At 43.6% G+C, this 18,564-nt stretch overlaps 1 protein-coding gene across 3 annotated transcripts; it reads right to left on the bottom strand.

Moving 5' to 3' along the window:
- Positions 1–12,814: 12,814 nt before the first annotated feature.
- On the bottom strand, positions 12,815–18,232 carry LOC124234456 (zinc finger protein 709-like). Of its 3 annotated transcripts, none has more exons than XR_006887313.1 (4): positions 18,099–18,232; positions 17,577–17,637; positions 15,646–17,211; positions 12,815–13,164 (listed from the first exon to the last, which is right to left on the bottom strand). XR_006887313.1 is itself a non-coding variant. In XM_046651800.1 (3 exons), the coding sequence occupies exons 1-3, from the start codon at positions 18,130–18,132 to the stop codon at positions 15,888–15,890; spliced, it is 1,419 nt and encodes a 472-aa protein (XP_046507756.1). In that variant the 5' UTR covers positions 18,133–18,232; the 3' UTR covers positions 14,249–15,887. The 3 variants fall into 3 exon arrangements, 1 of the variants encoding a protein (XP_046507756.1); XR_006887312.1 differs by lacking the exon at positions 12,815–13,164 and adding an exon at positions 13,172–13,957; XM_046651800.1 differs by lacking the exon at positions 12,815–13,164 and having other exon boundaries at positions 14,249–17,211.
- Between the last annotated feature and the right edge of the window lie 332 nt (positions 18,233–18,564).

Genomic DNA, 18,564 nt, shown 5'->3' with positions numbered 1-18,564 from the left:
TTTTTTGGGATAGCTTGAAAAGGATAGGTATTAAATCCTCTCTGAAAGTTTGGTAGAATTCCCCAGGAAAGCCATCTGGTCCTGGGGTTTTATTCTTTGGGATGTTTTTGATTGCTGTTTCAATCTCTTTCCTTGTGATTGGTCTGTTCAAATTGTCTGCCTCTTCTTGAGTGAGCTTTGGGAGATTGTAGGAGTCCAAGAATTTATCCATTTCCTCTAGGTTATCCATTCTGTTGGCATATAGTTTTTTGTAGTATTCTCTTATAATCTGTTGTATTTCTGCAGAGTCTGTTGTTATTTCTCCTCGCTCATTTCTGATTTTGTTTATTTGAGCTTTCTCCCTTTTTTTCTTTGTAAGTCTGGCTAGTGGTTTGTCAATTTTATTTATCTTCTAAAAAAACCAGCTCTTTGTCTCATTGATCTTTCTACTGCCTTTTTCATTTCTATAGTATTTATTTCTGCTCTGATTTTTATTATTTCTCTCCTTCTGCTGACTTTGGGCTTCATTTGTTCTGTTTTCTCTAGTTCAGTTAGGTGTGCTTTAAGGTTGCTTATTTGGGATTTTTCTTGTTTGTTAAGATGTGCCTGTATTGTGATGAATTTTCCTCTTAATACAGCTTTTGCTGTATCCCATATGAGTTGGTATGGCATGCTATCATTTTCATTTCTTTCCAGGTATTTTTTGATTTCTTCTTTAATTTCTTCAAGGATCCATTGCTTGTTCAGTAATGTGTTGTTTAGTCTCCACACCTTTGTGCCTTTCTCAGCTTTTTTCTTGTAATTAATTTCTAGCCTTATAGCACTATGATCTGAGAAGATGCTTGTTATTATTTCAATTTTTTTAAATTTGTAGAGGCTTGCCTTGTTTCCCAACATATGGTCTATCCTAGAGAATGTTCTATGTGCACTTGAGAAGAATGTGTATTCAGCTCCTTCAGGGTGGAGTGATCTATATATGTCTATTAAGTCCAATTGTTTTAGTTTTTCATTCAGCTCCACTATTTCCTTGTTGATTTTCTGTCTGGATGATCTGTCCATTGATGTGAGTGGGGTGTTGAGGTCCCCTACTATTATTGTGTTGTTTTTAACATCTTCCTTCAGGTCTGTTAATAGTTGCTTCATGAATCTTGGTGCTCCTGTGTTGGGTGCATAGATATTTATAAGCGTTATTTCTTCTTGATGAAGTGTCCCTTTGATCATTATATATTGTCCCTCTGTGTCTCTCTTTACCTGTCTTACTTTGAAATCCACTTGGTCTGATATGAGAATTGCAACACCTGCCTTTTTTTCCTTGCTATTTGCTTGAAGTATTGTCCTCCACCCCTTCACCCTGAGTCTGTGTTTGTCCTTGGGGCTGAGGTGTGTTTCCTGGAGGCAACAAATTGTTGGATCTTGTTCTTTAATCCATTTTGCCACTCTGTGTCTTTTTATTGGAGAGTTCAATCCGTTCACATTGAGAGTGATTATTGATGCATGTGGAGTTAATGCTGTCAATCTGTCGCTCATTATCTTGTTTTCCTGTGTTTCTTTTCCTGTGTGCTTTAGACTACCCATTTAATACTGCAATTTCTTATGCTGGGTTTCTTAGATTTTTCCTTATCTATGATTTGTGACTCTGTTCTGTACTTTATTTTAGTGTCTACCTTGAAGTTTGTATTTGGAATCTTGTGTATAATATAGTCTATTCTCTGGTGGTCTCATACTTACTCGACCAATACTGATTTAGACCCTTTGCTCTTCCCCTCCTAAATAATTATTTTCATTTTTTATTCCAACTCGTTTTATTAATTTGTAGTTAGAGTGCTAAGATCGTCCTTGTTTTGGTAGTTTCCTTACTTTTACCCTAATGCTATAATTGAATATTTGCTATCCTGTTCTGGTTCTATCCATCGGTCTCCCTAGTCTGTGGCTTGTGTCCCCTTTCTCCCTTTTTTCTTTTTTCAGGTATGAGAGCCTTCTTGAGGATTTCTTGTAATGGAGGGCTTTTAGTTACAAATTCCCTTAACTTTTGTTTGTCTGGAAAAGATTTAATTTCTCCCTCATCTCTGAAGGAAATTCTTGCTGGAAAGAGTATTCTTGGCTGAGGGTTTTTATCCTTTAAAGCTTTGAATATATCACTCCATTTTCTCCTAGCTTGTAGGGTTTCTGTAGAGAAATCTGCTGACAGTCTGATAGGGGCTCCTTTATACGTTATTCTGTTTTTTTTTCTTACTTCCCTGAGTATTCTTTCCTTATCATTCCTATTTGCCAACTTTACTATTATGTGCCATGCGGTGGGTCTTTTTACATTGACAAATCTAGGAGATCTAAAACCCTCCTCTACACACATTTCTCCATTGATCCCTAGATTTGGGAAATTCTCTTCAATAATTTCATTAAGCACACTTTCTGCTCCATTTTCCTTTTCCATATTCTCAGGAATTCCTATGATCCTTATGTTCTTACTCCTCATTGAATCCATTATCTCTCGGAGATTTTCCTCAGTTTTTTAAATTCTTAGTTCTCTTTCTTCCTCTGTCTGGTGCCATTCAGCCTGTCTGTCCTCGATTATACTGATTTGCTCCTCTAGGTTGTCTACACGGGCATTCAGGGAATCCGTATTCTGTTTTATCTGGTCCATAGTGTTTTTCATCTCAAGTAATTCTGTTTGATTCTTCTTTATGATTTCAATCTCTTTTGTGAAGTAACTCCAGAACTCGGCTTGTTTCTCTATCTTTCTCTCTACCTCATTGAGTTTTTTGATTATAGCTGCCCTGAATTCATTATCACTTAGTTTACCTAATTCCAGGTCCTCAGGACTTAATTCTGTGTTTTTATTGTTTTCCTTCTGGTCTGGGGCTTTCATAAATTGCTGGATGGTAGAGGAGCGGTTTTTTCTCATGGTGGTAGAATTCAGTTGCAGTTACAGCCTGTCGCCACTAGATGGGGGTCGAGAGCGGCGTGTTAGCTCTCCACCTTCGGGGCAAGATGGCTGCGCCCACTGGCTTTGTTAGGGGGGAGGGGCTGTTACACGCGCTGGTCTGGGTTCAGATCAGTTCTGCTCTCTGGTCTCCCAAGGCCCTGGATTTATGGGGTCCCCGCGGACAGAAGCTTTCCCCCCATCAGCAGGTCTCCACTGAATCAGCGGCAGGAGTCCTGGATGATCCCCCGGTCGCGTGGCCCCTCCCCCGCTCCTTCCCGACCCGCACCACAGCGATCGCAGACTCTAGGGGAGGGAGCGATGTTCTCTCCTACCATTCCAGCGCCTCCAAAGGGGTAAAGCTAGGTTTATGATCTCCGCCTTCTTGGTATTGTACGTCTCTAATGAGCTGGCATTATGTTTATTCTCTGAAATTCAGTTCTTCCAATCTTTTGTTGTATTTTGGAGGGGAGAGAATCCCGGGTCAGCTCACCCCGCCATTTTGCTCCGCCCGAAGGGTTTTTAATGCAGATTGTTTTTTTTTTTTTGGAGGAAGATTAGCCCTCAGCTAACTACTGCCAGTCCTCCTCTTTTTGCTGAGGAAGCCTGGCTCTGAGCTAACATCCGTGCCCATCTTCCTCTAGTTTATACGTGGGACACCTACCACAGCATGGTTGCCAAGCAGTGCCATGTCCGCACCCAGGATCCAAACCAGCGAACCCCGGGCCGCCGAGAAGCGGAACGTGCGAACTTAACCGCTGCGCCACCGGGAGGGCCCCTAATGCAGATTGTTTGGACAGCAACATCCAATGGAAGTTGAATGCCTTCTCCTGTCCCATCTGTTACCCCTTGTAATTTAAAGGGCGCCCCTGGCTTAGGTTTGGAGGGGTTCCCAGGAAGCACTGTAACTGGTGCTCCAGGGTCAATGAGAGCAGGACAAGGTTGTTTCTTACGTGTGTCCCAATAGATAATTAAAGAAGTCTATGGGTGATTGTCTCCCAGGCGACAGACACTCTCTGGGGAATGGCCAGGTTCCTAGCACAGGGGCCTCGATTGCTGCCACTGTCAGAGATCAGGGGACGGATCCCGGATCCTGCTGCCAGGGCTGGGGCATTCTGAGAGTTGACAGCATCTATCCTTGGGTTGGGGGGTCGGCGGTATCTTGCAGTGCCCGCAGTGCCTGAGCAAATGCTTCTAACTCGTGGCCAGGATGTCCTGAAATTAGGTCATTCGGGACCCATGATCTCCATAGCTGCCAGTGCAGGGAGACCTGGTGGTCATCTCATGAAAGACAGAGATGGGACAAGGTGCCACCCCTCTGTGGTACCAATAAGGAGCCTGGAAGCCCCCATATTCCCTAGGGACCCTCAGTTGTGTTTCTGGGGGAGGGGGCAGTGGGGCTCATTCACCTTTACTGGCAAACAAGATCTGGAAAATTCTCTGTTCTGTGTCCAGCTACAGCATCGATGAGTCTACTGCTTCTTGTAGTGTAGCTGACATTTCTATGAATTGTGACAGCATGGCCTTAAGAATAGCTGACCCCCATTTAAGAAGTACTCCTGAGATACTGGCCTCAAGGGTGTCTCCTCTGGGGTGGAAATGGTCAGGGGCTCTGTGGGGGCCTGCCTCTCAACAGAACGATACACCCATTGAACCATCCAATTTGACATAACAGGAGGTGCGTTTCACGCACGGTTTTCCATGCACAGTGAGCCTTCGCTGTGACAACCGTGATGGAAGGCTGGGCTTGGCACCAAGCCATAAAAGTCCAAGTCAGGAGAGCCACGGTGTCTCCCCCTCATCCCTGTGGGCTCCAGAGCTTGGGCGGGGGGTCTCTTCTGCAGAGTCCATTTCCTCCTTTCTTTTGTCTGCATCTTGTGCCCTGGTGGCTCACGTCTTTTGGGAGTGTCCTCGCTGTGCTGACAAGTCCGTGGTGTCCCCTAGGGTATCTGTAATAAAATGGGCCCCCAATACCTTGATGTTTTTTTTTTCTTAACAAATTGTGAATTCTGCGATCCTTGACCAGTCCAGCCAGCTGGCATGACTCAGTCTCAGTGAGCAACAGCTCGAAGCTGGGTCCAAAGACCTGTAAGAGCCAACAAGTGCCCCTCTCCTCCTCCCTTTGAACAATTTTTTCTAAAAAACCTTGCACTTCTCTCAGAATAATTATTATAGTTACGTGTCTCTGTCTCTCATTTCTGCTGGATACTGACGGCAAAGACCTGAGCATGTTGCCTTTTCCCGACTCATATGCTGCTGGCTCCCATTCTAGTGTGTCCCCGTCATCCCCCGGAGACTGGAGCCCACCTCTACCAGTGCAGTGTTAGCTGATGCGCTCAGGAAAGCTCCCAAGCCCCGAGAATGGAGCAATGGTGATTTGGCCTTTTGATGCACCACCACGCTCAGTGGAGCCCAGGCCATTGGAGCAGGGGTCTTACAAGCAGCTGGTAGTTTTCCAACCTCCTCTGGGGACTTGGGAGGACCTGGTACAATGTGCTCAGGGGCCCTGCTTTTAGGGAGAATTCATTCTGCTGCACCATGTTAGGGGTGGGCCTCCTGATGTCCCCTGGGGTCAGGGATGATTTGTGACAGCCGCAAGGAATGCAGCACCATAAGAAGCACTTGCCTCAGCAGCGTTTACCTGACCAGCATGCCAGGATGCCCCTGGGAGAATTCCCTCTGTTATGGTGTAGGGCGGCCTGGCCAAGCTCAACACCCTGATACCTCCCACTGACACTGTGGACCCAGCAGCGGCCTCTCCTCCCAGCACCGATCTAGGTGAACTCTCCTCAACTCCAGGACCTGATGGCTCTGGCCCCTGGTCCCTGCCTGGGGGGAAGGGGCAGAGCCCTATCTTTCCAGTCAGCTCTCCTGGGCTCCATGCCAGGGCTTCCTAATGTGATTACAACCCATCACCAGCCCTGACACCCCGCCGGGTCTCTCAGAAAGGAGTGGGAGACACACCCACCTCAGACAGAGGCCTGCAGGCTGGTCTCTGCATGACGCTCTGAACTACAGCACTGACAGTGTAGGGCGGGAATCCGAGGCTTCACCCGGCAGCAGCTTATGCAGCAGTGGAAATCCCCACCCCAGACCCCCGCAAGCAGTAGTTCCTCCCAGACAGACTGGGCGGTCCAGGAGAGGAGGTTAGCAAGCCCTTCACAGCTCCGAGGCATCAAGTGCATACAAAAAGCCCAAAGCCCCATCCCCATGGCCAATTGTGTGCAGAAGCTGGAGCTGGTGTACTGAATTGACAGGCAGATTATGACCCACTGAAGGAGGGGGCACAGGCCACCCACACAGGGTCAGCAGGGAGCTCCCTCAGCATGCGAGCTCCCACTGTGGGGAAGTGAAACCCACAGGCTCATTTTGATTGAAGGGGCAGTTTCAATGCACCCACCGAAAGGGACAAAGTCACAGGATTTATTACTCACAGGTCACAGAAGCGGTGGCTGAGGGTGCAGTGAGACGGAGGAAGGGCCGTCCTCTGTCCAGGTCAGGAGTGAGCAGGAGACAGAGAGCAGGGAGCAAGCACCCGGTACCTTTAAGTGCGCTGTGCTGGAGATCACTAACTATTCCCGGGCTGAACTCTAAGTGCTTAATTTAAAAGGCGCCCTGGGAAAGTAAAGCGGGAACTTAGGGCAGAATCCTAAACTCAGGTCCTTCTCTAACCGTCCAGATTCTGGCTGTGAGCAGGGGCCTCAGACTGTAACACGCTGACGCAGCAACTCAGAACAAAAGTTGTTTCTCACCAGCCGCCATACAGAGAGAAACCTCTTCCCCAGCTCCTCAGGTGGGCCCTGCTCTGAGTGAGCCCACTGCTGTCCTGGGGGACAATGGTATTGCCAGGGCACTCTTCCTCCTTTAGGGGCCACACGCGGTGGTTCCATTCAGTTAACTGCTGCCTGATTGCTCTCCTGTTTTCATCAGGGTTCTGGGGGCATCATTGGCTCTACCAGTTAGTCCAATAACAGTCTGCTCCTTTGTAGAAACACTTCCTGAAGTCACTGTTGCATATTTGTTCTGACCCCTGCAAGCCCATTCCGAGCAGTCTAATTCTCTGGTTCTTTCCAGAAAAGCAGTCAGCCCACAGTCTAACCTGTATCTTTATGAAATACACAAATCTACTCCTAGTTGCCTTTTACCTCATTCTCCACTTCTTTGAGAGTGTCCTTTCACTTGCACTTTTCATGATCTCCTGCCAGCCATCTTAATACTTTGGAAAGGGATGAAGAGCTATGTGCTTTATGGCTTGCTTCACCCCCACATTCAGGAAAAATCTCTGTGCCAGGACCCTGGACTTGTCTGGAGGACAATGGGAAGCCTCTTTCTGCGTGACAATCCCACTTCAGGAGTTGAGTGCTCAGGGGAGGGGAGAGACAGCAGCCAGAGGTCATCTTCATTGTGTCTCCTGGCATCTCATGGATGACTTATGTTCCAGCCACCTCAACAGCTGGGACAGGGGGACTGGTGCCCCAGGATTGTCAGGTCACCGCCCCATAGATGTCACCTCAGTTCCATGTGGAGGGAGTGAAACAGTGTCCCAACTTTTCGAGCCAACTCGCACCGCACTTGGTCACCCTCAGCAACAGGCCGTGGGGGCAGGCTTTGACAATTTGAAGTCCTCTCCTTTCCAGGAGGAAAGCCCTCGGAGTGGCAGCTTGGGTGACAGGGCTTGAGTTTGTTTTTGCTTTATACTCCACGTGAGGAAAACATACGGCATTTTTCTTTCTCCTTCGGACTTATTTCACTTAGCATAACACCCTCCACATCCATCCATGTTGTCACAAATGGCAAGATTTCATCTGTGACAACACTGACTCAGTTGTTGTTCAGCAGCCTGTTGTTTTCTCTCCACAGATTTGTGATTTCTCCAGCTTTCTTCCCATAGTTGACCTCTGGTTTCATACCATTGTGGTCAGAACAGATTCTTGCTGTGATTTCAGTCTTCTTAAATTTATTGACACTTACTTTGTGTCCCAACACAAATGTTCCACGTGCACTTGAGGAGGATGGTATTCTGCTGCCTTTGGATGGAACGGTCTGTATATATCTAGGAAGTGTGTCTGTTACTGTGTTTCATTTAAGGCCAATGTTTGCTTGTTGACTTTCTGTCTGGGTGACCTACCCAGTGATGTATGTGGGGAGTTAAAATCTGCTACTATTATTGCATTGCTGTCAATGTCTCCCTTGAGGTGTGCAAATGGGTGCTGTATATATTTGAGTGTTCCCGTGTGGGTGCACATAGATTATTAACTGTTAGGGCATCCTGAGGGGTTAGCCCCTTTATCACTATATAATGTCCATCTCTGCGGTTACTGTTTTGTGGTTGGAGTCTATTTGTCTGATGTCAGCATGGCCACACCCCCTTTCTTTTGGCTGCCATTAGCCTGGAGGCTCCTCTTCTGCCCCTTCGCTTTGAGCCCCTGTTTGTCTTTAGAGCTGAGCTGAGTGTCCTGGAGAGTCGGGTCATGTCTGTTACTCCATGCAGCCACTCTGGGCCTTTTGACTGGTGATTTCAATCCATTTACATTTAGGCTGATTATTGATCTGGGAGGACTTACCAGTGCCATTCTGCCTTTTGTTTTCTAATTGGTCTATATCTCCAGTTTTCCTTTTCCCTTGTGTTTCTCTCTGCCATTTTACTTTGTGGTTTCCAATGATGTTTTTCTGTTTCCTCTTTTTTAATGCTTGGCTCCTCTGCTCTAAATTTTTGTTTTGTGGTTACCATGAGATTTGCATAAAGCATCTCATAGATAAAATAGTCCTTTTTCTGCTGATACTTTATCTTGATTTTCCTATACTGCTTCTAAGAATTCCCTACACTGAGCTCCTGTGCATTATGAGAAAGACATTTTCCATGAGTTACCTTGTTTCATCATTGCCCTTTTGAGGGCAGGATTAATACACTACCTTCAGACAAGATGCCAGGACTATGTTGCCACATGCAGTAAGTTCATATAAAAGTTTATTACTCCAAAATACCTTCTAAAGAGAATAGGCCAAGCGAAAGCTTTTTCATGTGGCTTGTGCAAAGGACCACAGGCTGGCTATTTAAGATGTGTAGGTTTAGAGGCTTTAGGATTTACAGGCCTGAGCCTCCCATCTGCAGACACAAAAAGCAAAGGGACACATGTCAACCTTCATAACTTGTTTACTGTTGTGGCCATGACAGGGTGAGCAGGCGTCTACAGCTGATTGAGAGTCAAATGTTGAAAATGAGGTCAGCGTCTTTATGAGTGTTCACTCCTGAGGTTGGTTGACTGAATAATGCCACTATTCAAATAACTTTGCTTTGAATACTACTTAAACAGCTATGTGAAAAGTGCAAACATATTTAAGATGACAAAGCCCCAAAAACCATTTGAATCAAGTCATCCAAATGTGTGGAGGGATCCAGAAACGTGTTAAGTATGTTTCCAGAACTCTGTTCAAATATTTAAGTGATATTATTTTAATCTGTTGTCTTATTTGTTGTGTTATTGGTGTCAGCTTCCTACCCACATACCACAGGCAGGCCTATTAGAGGAAGAGAGCTCTCCCCAGATGGGTAATAAAAACTTTAAAGCCAAATGGTCAGCAGCTACCACGGCTGCCAGGGAGTTTTCCTTCAGGGAAACATCTCAAACACTAACTGTCTGCTACATGTATTTCGAGTGTTTTGGACATTTCTTGATTGTCAGGAAAGATGTTTGTTGAATGACGTCATGTGTGCCCGGGTCAGTAGCAGTGACTCCCATGACAATGTGCACGTTAGTGCAAATGGTAGGAAAACAGCACATCCGTATGTGATGAGCCAGAGGGGTTTTGAAGGAGGTGCCCCAAATGAAGTATCGACACGCAGGGAACATAGACCACAGGTGATGTGAGGGGAAGACCTGGCAGCGGGATATGGCAGTGGTGGCCAGGGTGCACTGTTACAATAAACCAGAGACCTGCAGGAGTGACCGTTCTGGCTGGAATGTCCAGTAGGGAAAGGCCTCTATCTATCAGGTGCCACTGAGCCTGACGATGACAACAAATCAATGAGCCCCAAAGACTGGGATTGAGTCTAATCAATGCCTCCAACAGCAGGAAGGTCCACTGAGAAGAAAGCAAATTCGCCTGAGGAGGCCATTAGACCATCCTAGGAGGGGGGTAGCCTGCGGTGGTAGAAGAGGGAAAATGTCCACTGAACAACCTATTCGAGAGCCCCGTGTTTCCTCTTTTCAGGATTGAGCTGATAATATCAATAAATTTAGAGCATCTTGGCAAGTCCTTGCATTTTGGCTTCAGCAGGGTAATGTTTGATGACATGAGTAATTTGTCCATATCAAGTTCTACCATGGTATAAGCACACCAAGTAGCCCAAGGGGGGGGATGGGCCTACCAAGCCTATTTGCCGTCAGCTGTAGGGACCCCTTCCTCACCCTGGAAGGTGTGTCCACTGATTTCACCAGTGACTTGCTTTTTCACATCAGGTTCACTGGTCCATCACTGGGTTAACCATGGCAGAGGAGGGAAATCACTTGAATTTGGCCTAGATTCTTAAGATAGAGGTCTGTAAGTGGTTTCACGTTATGTGGGACAATAAGGCCAAGGTTAATACCATCAGGTCTGAGGTGCTGATATGTGTCTCAGAAATTCAAGTCAATTTATCACCCTGAACAATACAAATCAGCCTCTGCAGATTGAGGTCTAATATGGGCAGAGTAAGGAGCGGCCAGACTTGTACTTGGATATTTGTGAGGCAAGATATTCCCAGAATTCTTAAAGACATAGTGGGCAACCTTGGAGAAGTGGTTGGTGCTATTGGTGGGACCACACAGCTAGATCATCGGTAATGGCCCAGGATCTGTAAAAGTGTAGACGGGTTGGATTTTGGGCTAAGAAACTTTCTATTCCTAACATGACTGCTGTTTGACTCATCACTCTGAGGCTTCAGTCCATTCTTTGATCAAGGACAGCCTGTCTGATGTAGTGACAGAAGGCAGCACCTCTGCAGTGGACTCTGTTGGGTGGGGTGGTGCACACTGTCCATAAAGTTTATGAACACCCTGGTCACCCATGTGCTCCTAAGTGACTCTCCAAGTGGCCAGTGTGTCTAAAATGGAAATGATCTCCTCAGAATGGATCACATCAGAGAACAACAAAAACACTTCTCACTTGTTCATGGGATATTCCAGAGGAGCAATGTTGGCTCCATGCTGTAAATACCCATCTCTTCAATGAGGAGGCTTCTGATTAGATAGCCTGGGATGTCCTGCATGCAGGACCCAAGGCAAAATGGGAAGCTGGCTTGGATCATCATCCACTCAGGCCCTGGAAGGCACTCCATTTACATAAAGACTCCATCAGTTGACAGCAGTGGCTTCTCTAATTGTGTGAAGCACCCAATGAAGACAATAGTTCTGTAACAAGAATGCCGTGGGTAATTTATGTCCACCACGGGGGTTTAGAGACTCTTGGATGCTCAGTGAGAGGCTGCTAAGGCATCTTTGAGAAGGACTGTGGGGAGGGGGACACTAATGGAATGTTCTATCAAAGATTCCAGAGCTTTCGTTTCCCAATTCAAAGTCAGTCCATTTTAAGTCTCCTGTGAATGAGTAAGCAAGCAGATCTGATAAATTTGAAATGGCTGTCATTGTGGCTGACAGAATGTGCCCATGACATGGTTTCTACCATTGCTTCTGTCACCCTCTCAGCTCACAGCCCCCTCCTTTTGCCTCAGAGAAAATGTACAGTGGGACACATGTGGATGTCTAAAGATGTTCCAAGTAAGCAGGCACAGAGTAGGCCTGGGTTGGGGAATGAGCAGCTGAAAATGGTCTGTGGATGGCAGTGAGATCTGATGCTGACACACATGAATGAGGATGTCCCCAGGCAGATTCTGTTTGAGATACACGTTTACGTTTCAGACCATGGTATTTCCAAAGACGTCTCCATGAACCTGACTTAAACTCAAAGACAGAGTCTGGAAGCCCTCTCACTTCACTCCTAGTTTTGAGTATGAGCTGAGGGCAGGTGCAACCCTAGAAGGTGTTTTTTGAAATTGAGACAGGGGTGCAAGAAAGGCCTGTTGAGGACTGAGTCCTTCTTCTCAGTCCTGCAATCTTCCTAAGAAGGATCCCACAGTGGTTGAAAATTTGAACACGTAAAAATCCAGGTTCAGGAGACCTTAACATTCTTCCAGCATATGAAAGCAAGTACACTATTCACTTTCTAATAATTACATATATAACATATATATAATATACTTAACTGCCCTCATGAGTTTTCAGAAATGTTAGGAATACTGCCATCAAAAGATCAAAAAATTCCATCACCTCAAAAGAACAATCCTATGGTGTCCATTTGAATGAAACCCCTCTAATTCATAAGTTCACACTAAAAAAAAACAGGAAAACATTCTGTTCCCTTCGCTGTTTTAAACCTTGAAGCTGTTGTTGCTGTTTCGCAATTTTCCACACCATGTGCTGGACGTCTAAGCATACGGAAATGAAACCTGTGATCAGCTGCCTGGGCTCCACAGCGTTCTGGATCATTGAAATTAAAGACTTCCAGTCACTCCTGTGATGAAAAGTTGTTGAAAATTTCCCATTTCTCCTCTTACACTCAATTAGGATGTTACTCAGAGTGACACCCTCTCTCTCCAGCTCAGTCACTTATTCCTTGGCTGGTTGCCTCTAACCAGCCAGAGCTCTTTGGGTTGTTTCCATGGGGAGATCACAGTGGACTCACAGAGATGTCACTCTACTCATAGAATTCACACAGGATGAGCCAGAACACTGCAGATGAAGGCTACTGTCTAAGTAGGAGGAACTCCATTGTTTAATGGGGTGTATGTTGCACACTCCAGTCTGTAGAGCAGCAAAACGAAAATGCCAAAAATGATAAGATGTTAAATATTTAATGGTAATATAAAAATCCTCTCAAATGACATTAAAAACAAAAGACAATACAAACATCTGTGGCTTAGATCAATAGAAAGTCTCAAGTCCCAGGTAACAATAATAATGACATCCTCGCTTACTCCTACACTCATGGAAAAGATATAAACACACCTCAGCCTAATAGCTCAATGCTATTTTTTACTTTTCTTCAAAGGCCTTATTTCTATTATATAAAACAAAGCTTCACTGTGACCACTTCTGCTTTTCCACAAACATAGAAGCACCAGGACTGCCAGGACTCATCTGTTTCATGTTCTGTATCCAGATCCTACTGTGTCTCAGCTCTGCTACAGTGTGTACACCAACTCCACGCTGCATGGCCTGTGAGGGACGCTGAAACGGTACCAGCAACAGCAGAGTTTCAGAGAAGGAAAGGCTTCAGAGTGGGACAGCGGTCCTATTTGGCTGGCTGGGTTTGCATTGTCTCACAAGTTACCTAAACTCAAAGGCCTCAGCTGAGTCTAAAGGACATAGTGAAAATATTATGTAGGATACCAAGGAGAGAATTTATGTATTTCAATGAGGTACTTCACAGTAAACAGGGTCTAATTCACCATAGGAAATACAGTGGTGTTTTGAGTGTAAGTAGGAAAAGCAAAGCTGTTCCAGTTGACCATGAGGTGGCTGCATCCACTGCAAGGCCAGGTCTTACCCTGCTGAAGAGAAAAGTGTCCGACGGCTTGTTCATTAAAAGTACAGTTTCCAAGACAAAACTAACAGTATTTTGTGACCATAGAGGTAAAAATGATAAAGGATAAAAGTCCAAATCCTAAAAATCATTCTTTTCCTTCTTCTTACTAAAATGACTGACTGGAACTTCTTAAAAATTAACTTACCTTCACTACATTGTTTTTCCGTTCTACAAAACAATGATTCGGTTCACGAAAAAAAGGTTTACAAAAGGTAGAATTACGTTTACCTCCTCACATCAACGAATACAGAAAATAACCTGCCTCCTTGAATTGCAGTCAAATACACAAACACAGGTCAAAATCTTGTAAGAAGTCCTTTCAGCACCGTTACCGCTACACCTCAAGGTCCTTTAGGTCTGTGGTCATTCTTACTAGAATTCCTTACACCCCTCTCTGACTGCAAGTGTAATCCTGCAGGTCACTGGAAGAGGGCACTGAAAAAAAATGATGGTTAATTTTTGGCTTAAAAATGCATGAGAAATTATTTTCATGTCAAAAATTGTAACTGTAAATGAATAAGAAATACACTTTGCCCAAGGAAGAAATCCCTGAATTGGTCTGCACATGATAAAATTGACTCACAATGTATAATGATTAAATGAAGAACGTTGCAAAGTATATCTGAAAATCCATAATCAAAAATGGATATTAATATAGTCTGTAAAAATTAAATCCACAATAATATTTATTAACATAGGATGGACTGGAACAGTTGATAAAATATATCAATGAAACAACTACAGAAGTGTTTATTTCACAAACAAATGGACATAGTTTTATTGACATACAGTCAAATGTTACTGAGAACACATCAAGGGAATCCATTCAAGCTACAAGTAACAGGAAACACACAGTCTTCCCAGCACACGCAAGGTGATTGTTCTCACATGGAACAACTGGGTCAAGGCAGCCACTGCACAACGCAGCAGGGAAACAAACTCGCAGGTGCTTCTTTTTATGTCCCATTGTAGATGCCATGGTCAAGCAGGAAAATGTGCTCACTAGCACTATCAACAGCACAAGGTGTTTCCTAAACACATCAGACCTTATTCCATTATCATCTAGAGAAAAGAGGAATCAGACAATACTCCCACCCACAAAGGTCTGAATTAGCTTCCTGGTGGACACAAGAGGCCTTACAGAAAGACCCTAACTCGAATGGATCTTTGATGTGAAACTGGTGGAAAATGCATCTCTAACAAAATGGAAATCAACTAGTTATTGGTGGTTTTCAAGATACTCTTGACAAGAAGGGCAAAGAATCCAGAAAAACGGATGGAAGGTGGTGTCCTTGAAGCTCATATGGAACTGTGTCCCTCCCTGTGTCGTCACTCAAAAATCTGCCTAAGGCCCTGTGTGCTTCTGCCTTCCAGATCTCATGTAAGTGAGGCCATTGGGCAATTCCAACACGGCACATAAAGGGGATGGATTCTTAAAGATCTAGCTCTTCAGATTACCCTCACTGACATGATGCAGTACAGGGGTGATGTGTCCAGCTCTAGATTTTGTTGCCCTGCCACAGGCCTCTACTTAATTCAAAGTCTATTCACCAAATGCCAGTCAGAAGGAAGGACAAACATCAAAGGCCCAAATAGGAAAATAATTCACAGGAAGTACACTACTGGATAAACTTGCCATACATAATTTTTCCAACTGTTTAACAGTACAGAAAATAAAAACAGGCTCCTCCACCCACCAACCCAATCAAGGAGCTTTCTCTAAAACATGTACAATATGTACAATGGATGAGGCACATGCAGGAACTGTAAATACAAGGCCACTAAGAAAATCACAACAAATACAAACTGTCACTTTTCAATGGCCCCTTAACAGAGAAAAATTAAAACATTATAAAAAAAGTAAAGATAAGAAATTATTAACTGATTTAAGGGAAAAGCACTACCTATGAATCTTATTTACTATTTATGAAGGATGACCCATCTCACCTCAATATTCATTTCTGAAGTAATTAATAGAAATCCACAGTCCAATGTTGCACTTTAAGAAAGAAGTTTGATAAATACAATCTACTTACTACTTTTATAACAATTCTTTCCTGTTGAAACTTTTCTAGAAGCTCACATCCAAATTAAATTCCATGAAGCTTTTTCATAGGACTTACCTTTACATTTCTTTTTGGTGGGAGTTTCACACAGAAAGATGTAGGCCAACTGAAGTCTTTCTCATGCTGTTTACATTCAAGACATTTTTATCAAGTGAGTCCTTTCATGGCTTCAGGAAGAACTGGGATGACAAAATCTATCCCAAATTGTTTATGTCTACATGGTTTATCCTCTCGTGTGCATTTGTGCATATCCTCAAAAGTCTGCATGAGAAGTAAAGACTATCTCACTTTCCTGACATTCATGAGGCTTTCTCTCCACTGTGAGTTCTTTCATGTTTTTCAAGAGAACTGGAAAAAGTGAATACTCTACTGCATGTTTTACATTCGTAGGGTTTCTCTCTTGTATGAGTTCTTTCATGTCTTGAAAGAGAACTGTTATAACTGAAGGCTTTACCACAGATTTTACATTCAAAGGGTTTCTCTCCAGTGTGACTTCTTTCATGGACTCGAAGATTACTGGAACAAAGAAATACTTTACTGCATTTTTTACATTCATAGGGTTTCTCTCCAGTATGAATTCTTCCATGTACTCGAACATAACTGGAAGAAGTGAATGCTTTACCGCATTTTTCACATTCATAGGGTTTCCCTCCAGAGTGAGTTCTTCCATGTCTTGAGAGACAAACAGTAGAAATGAAGGCTTTACCACATATGTTACATTTAAAGGGCTTCTCTCCAGTGTGGGTTCTTTCATGAACTCGAAGAGAACAGGAAGAAATGAAGGCTTTACCACATTTTTTACATTCATAGGGTTTCTCTCCAGTATGAATTCTTGCATGTATTTGAAGATTACTGGAGGATGTGAATGCTTTACTGCATTTCTTACATTCATAGGGTTTCTCTCCAGTATGAATTCTTCCATGTATTTGAAGAGACCCGGAAGTAGCGAATGCTTTATCACATTTTTCACATTCATAGGGTTTCTCTCCAGTGTGACTCCTTGCATGTACTGAGAGACTAGTGGTAGAAATGAAGGCTTTACCACATATGTTACATTTAAAGGGTTTCTCTCCAGTGTGAGTTCTCTCATGTATTTGAAGATAACTGGAAGAACTGAATGTTTTACCACATTTTTTACATTCATAGGGTTTCCCTCCAGTGTGCGTTCTTCCATGTGTTGAGAGACAAATGGTAGAAGTGAAGGGTTTACCACATATTTTACATTTAAAGGGTTTCTCTCCAGTGTGAATTCTTTCATGGACTTGAAGAGAACTGGAAGTAGTGAATGCCTTACTGCATTTTTTACATTCATAGGGTTTCTCCCCAGTATGAGTTCTTTCATGCGTTTGAAGTAAAGTGAGATAAGTGAAGGCTTTCCCACATTCAATACATTTATATGGCTTCTCTTCATATTTTTGACAGTCATATGTTTTATGTTCAGCGTGACATCTAATGTGCATTTTCAGCAATGAATGATGTGTGAAGGCTCTTCCACAGGCACTGCATCCCCATGGTTGAGCTCCTGTAATTTTCTTGCTCAGACTGAGATTTGCAAGAAGGCTGATGTTTTCTCCACACTGACTATCCTCTTCACTTTCACAGAGTCTCCCTACCATATGCCTTCTGTACAAATGAGAAGCACATTGTTAGTGATTTCTCTATCAATGATTTTATATTTATGTTATTATGATTTATAGGAAATGTTTGTTTTCTTCTTTCTGTGAATTCTCTGAAATAAATACACTGAATTTTCTATTATCCAAACAGCAATATTCATAGATATGATTCATTATTACTATTACTAAGTGAAAATATATTGCAAAAAGTGAACCACTGCATCACATTTCGGAAAGTGTACTTGACGAAAATCCTTGAAGAATACCTAAATGTGAAGCAAGGGCTTTTTCTTTTGTTTGCTCTTTAAAAAAAAAATGTCTTGACATGCAAGGATTCTTACATGAGACAGAGGTTTCTACTGTGTCACTCACCGGAGTTTTCTCCCCAGGTCTTTGTACTGATCTTCAATATCATGACCTTCCCATGTTATTCCTGAAATGTAGACAAAGAATGTTTATTACAATTATTAGAAACTATAGAAGAACATTTACATTCTAAGTATGTGATAATCGATGACCATTTCTACTTTAATAACAACATCACCTTTCCACATTCTACACCTTAGAACACTGTTGTTGGTTTTCTTTTTGAGGAAGATTAGTCGTGAGCTAACTTCTGCTACCAATCCTCCTCTTTTTGCAGAGGAAGACTGGCCCTGAGCTAACATCTGTGCCCATCTTCCTCTACTTTATATGTGGGACACCTGCCACAGCATGGCTTGACAAGCGGTGCCATGTCTGAGCCCAGGATCTGAACCAGTGAACCCTGGGCCACTGGAGCAGAACGTGTGAATGTAACCGCCATGCCACCAGGCCAGCCCCTTACAACACTCTTGATGGTCAAGCAGCACTTGTTCTCTCAATGATGCAGTGAAGGAATGTCCTCATTCTTACCTACTGAGGCCAGGTGCCTGAAGGTTTCCCACATCACATCTCTGTGGAGTCTCTTCTGTGAAGGATCCAGTAAAGCCCACTCCTCTGGTGTGAAGTTCACAGCCACATCCTCAATGGCCACTGAGTCCTAAAACACCACAAATGTGTGTAGAGTAGGATACATGAGCCTGACAGCACTGGGGATCTAGACTCCAATTCTAGGAAGGTCACATGGGATTCAATTATCTCGAAACATTTACTCTACGTTGTGATCATCACAAACTTGCTTTTTCTGTACACAATGCTCATCAATTTAACAATATTATGAACACATGGAAATATTTACACAGTTTTACTGTGATGACATTACATCCTATTTCTCTCTAATAACAAGTTCCAGAACAGGTTGGGAAATGACAGAAATGCTATACAAATGAAGCAAATATCGTTTGTGGACCAATGATTCTTCGTAAGAAAACTTCTTTCA

Source organism: Equus quagga, unplaced genomic scaffold, assembly GCF_021613505.1.
Source record: "Equus quagga isolate Etosha38 unplaced genomic scaffold, UCLA_HA_Equagga_1.0 73995_RagTag, whole genome shotgun sequence".
In the NCBI taxonomy this organism is placed as follows: Eukaryota; Metazoa; Chordata; class Mammalia; order Perissodactyla; family Equidae; genus Equus; species Equus quagga.
This window is presented reverse-complemented; position numbering and strand designations above follow the sequence as displayed.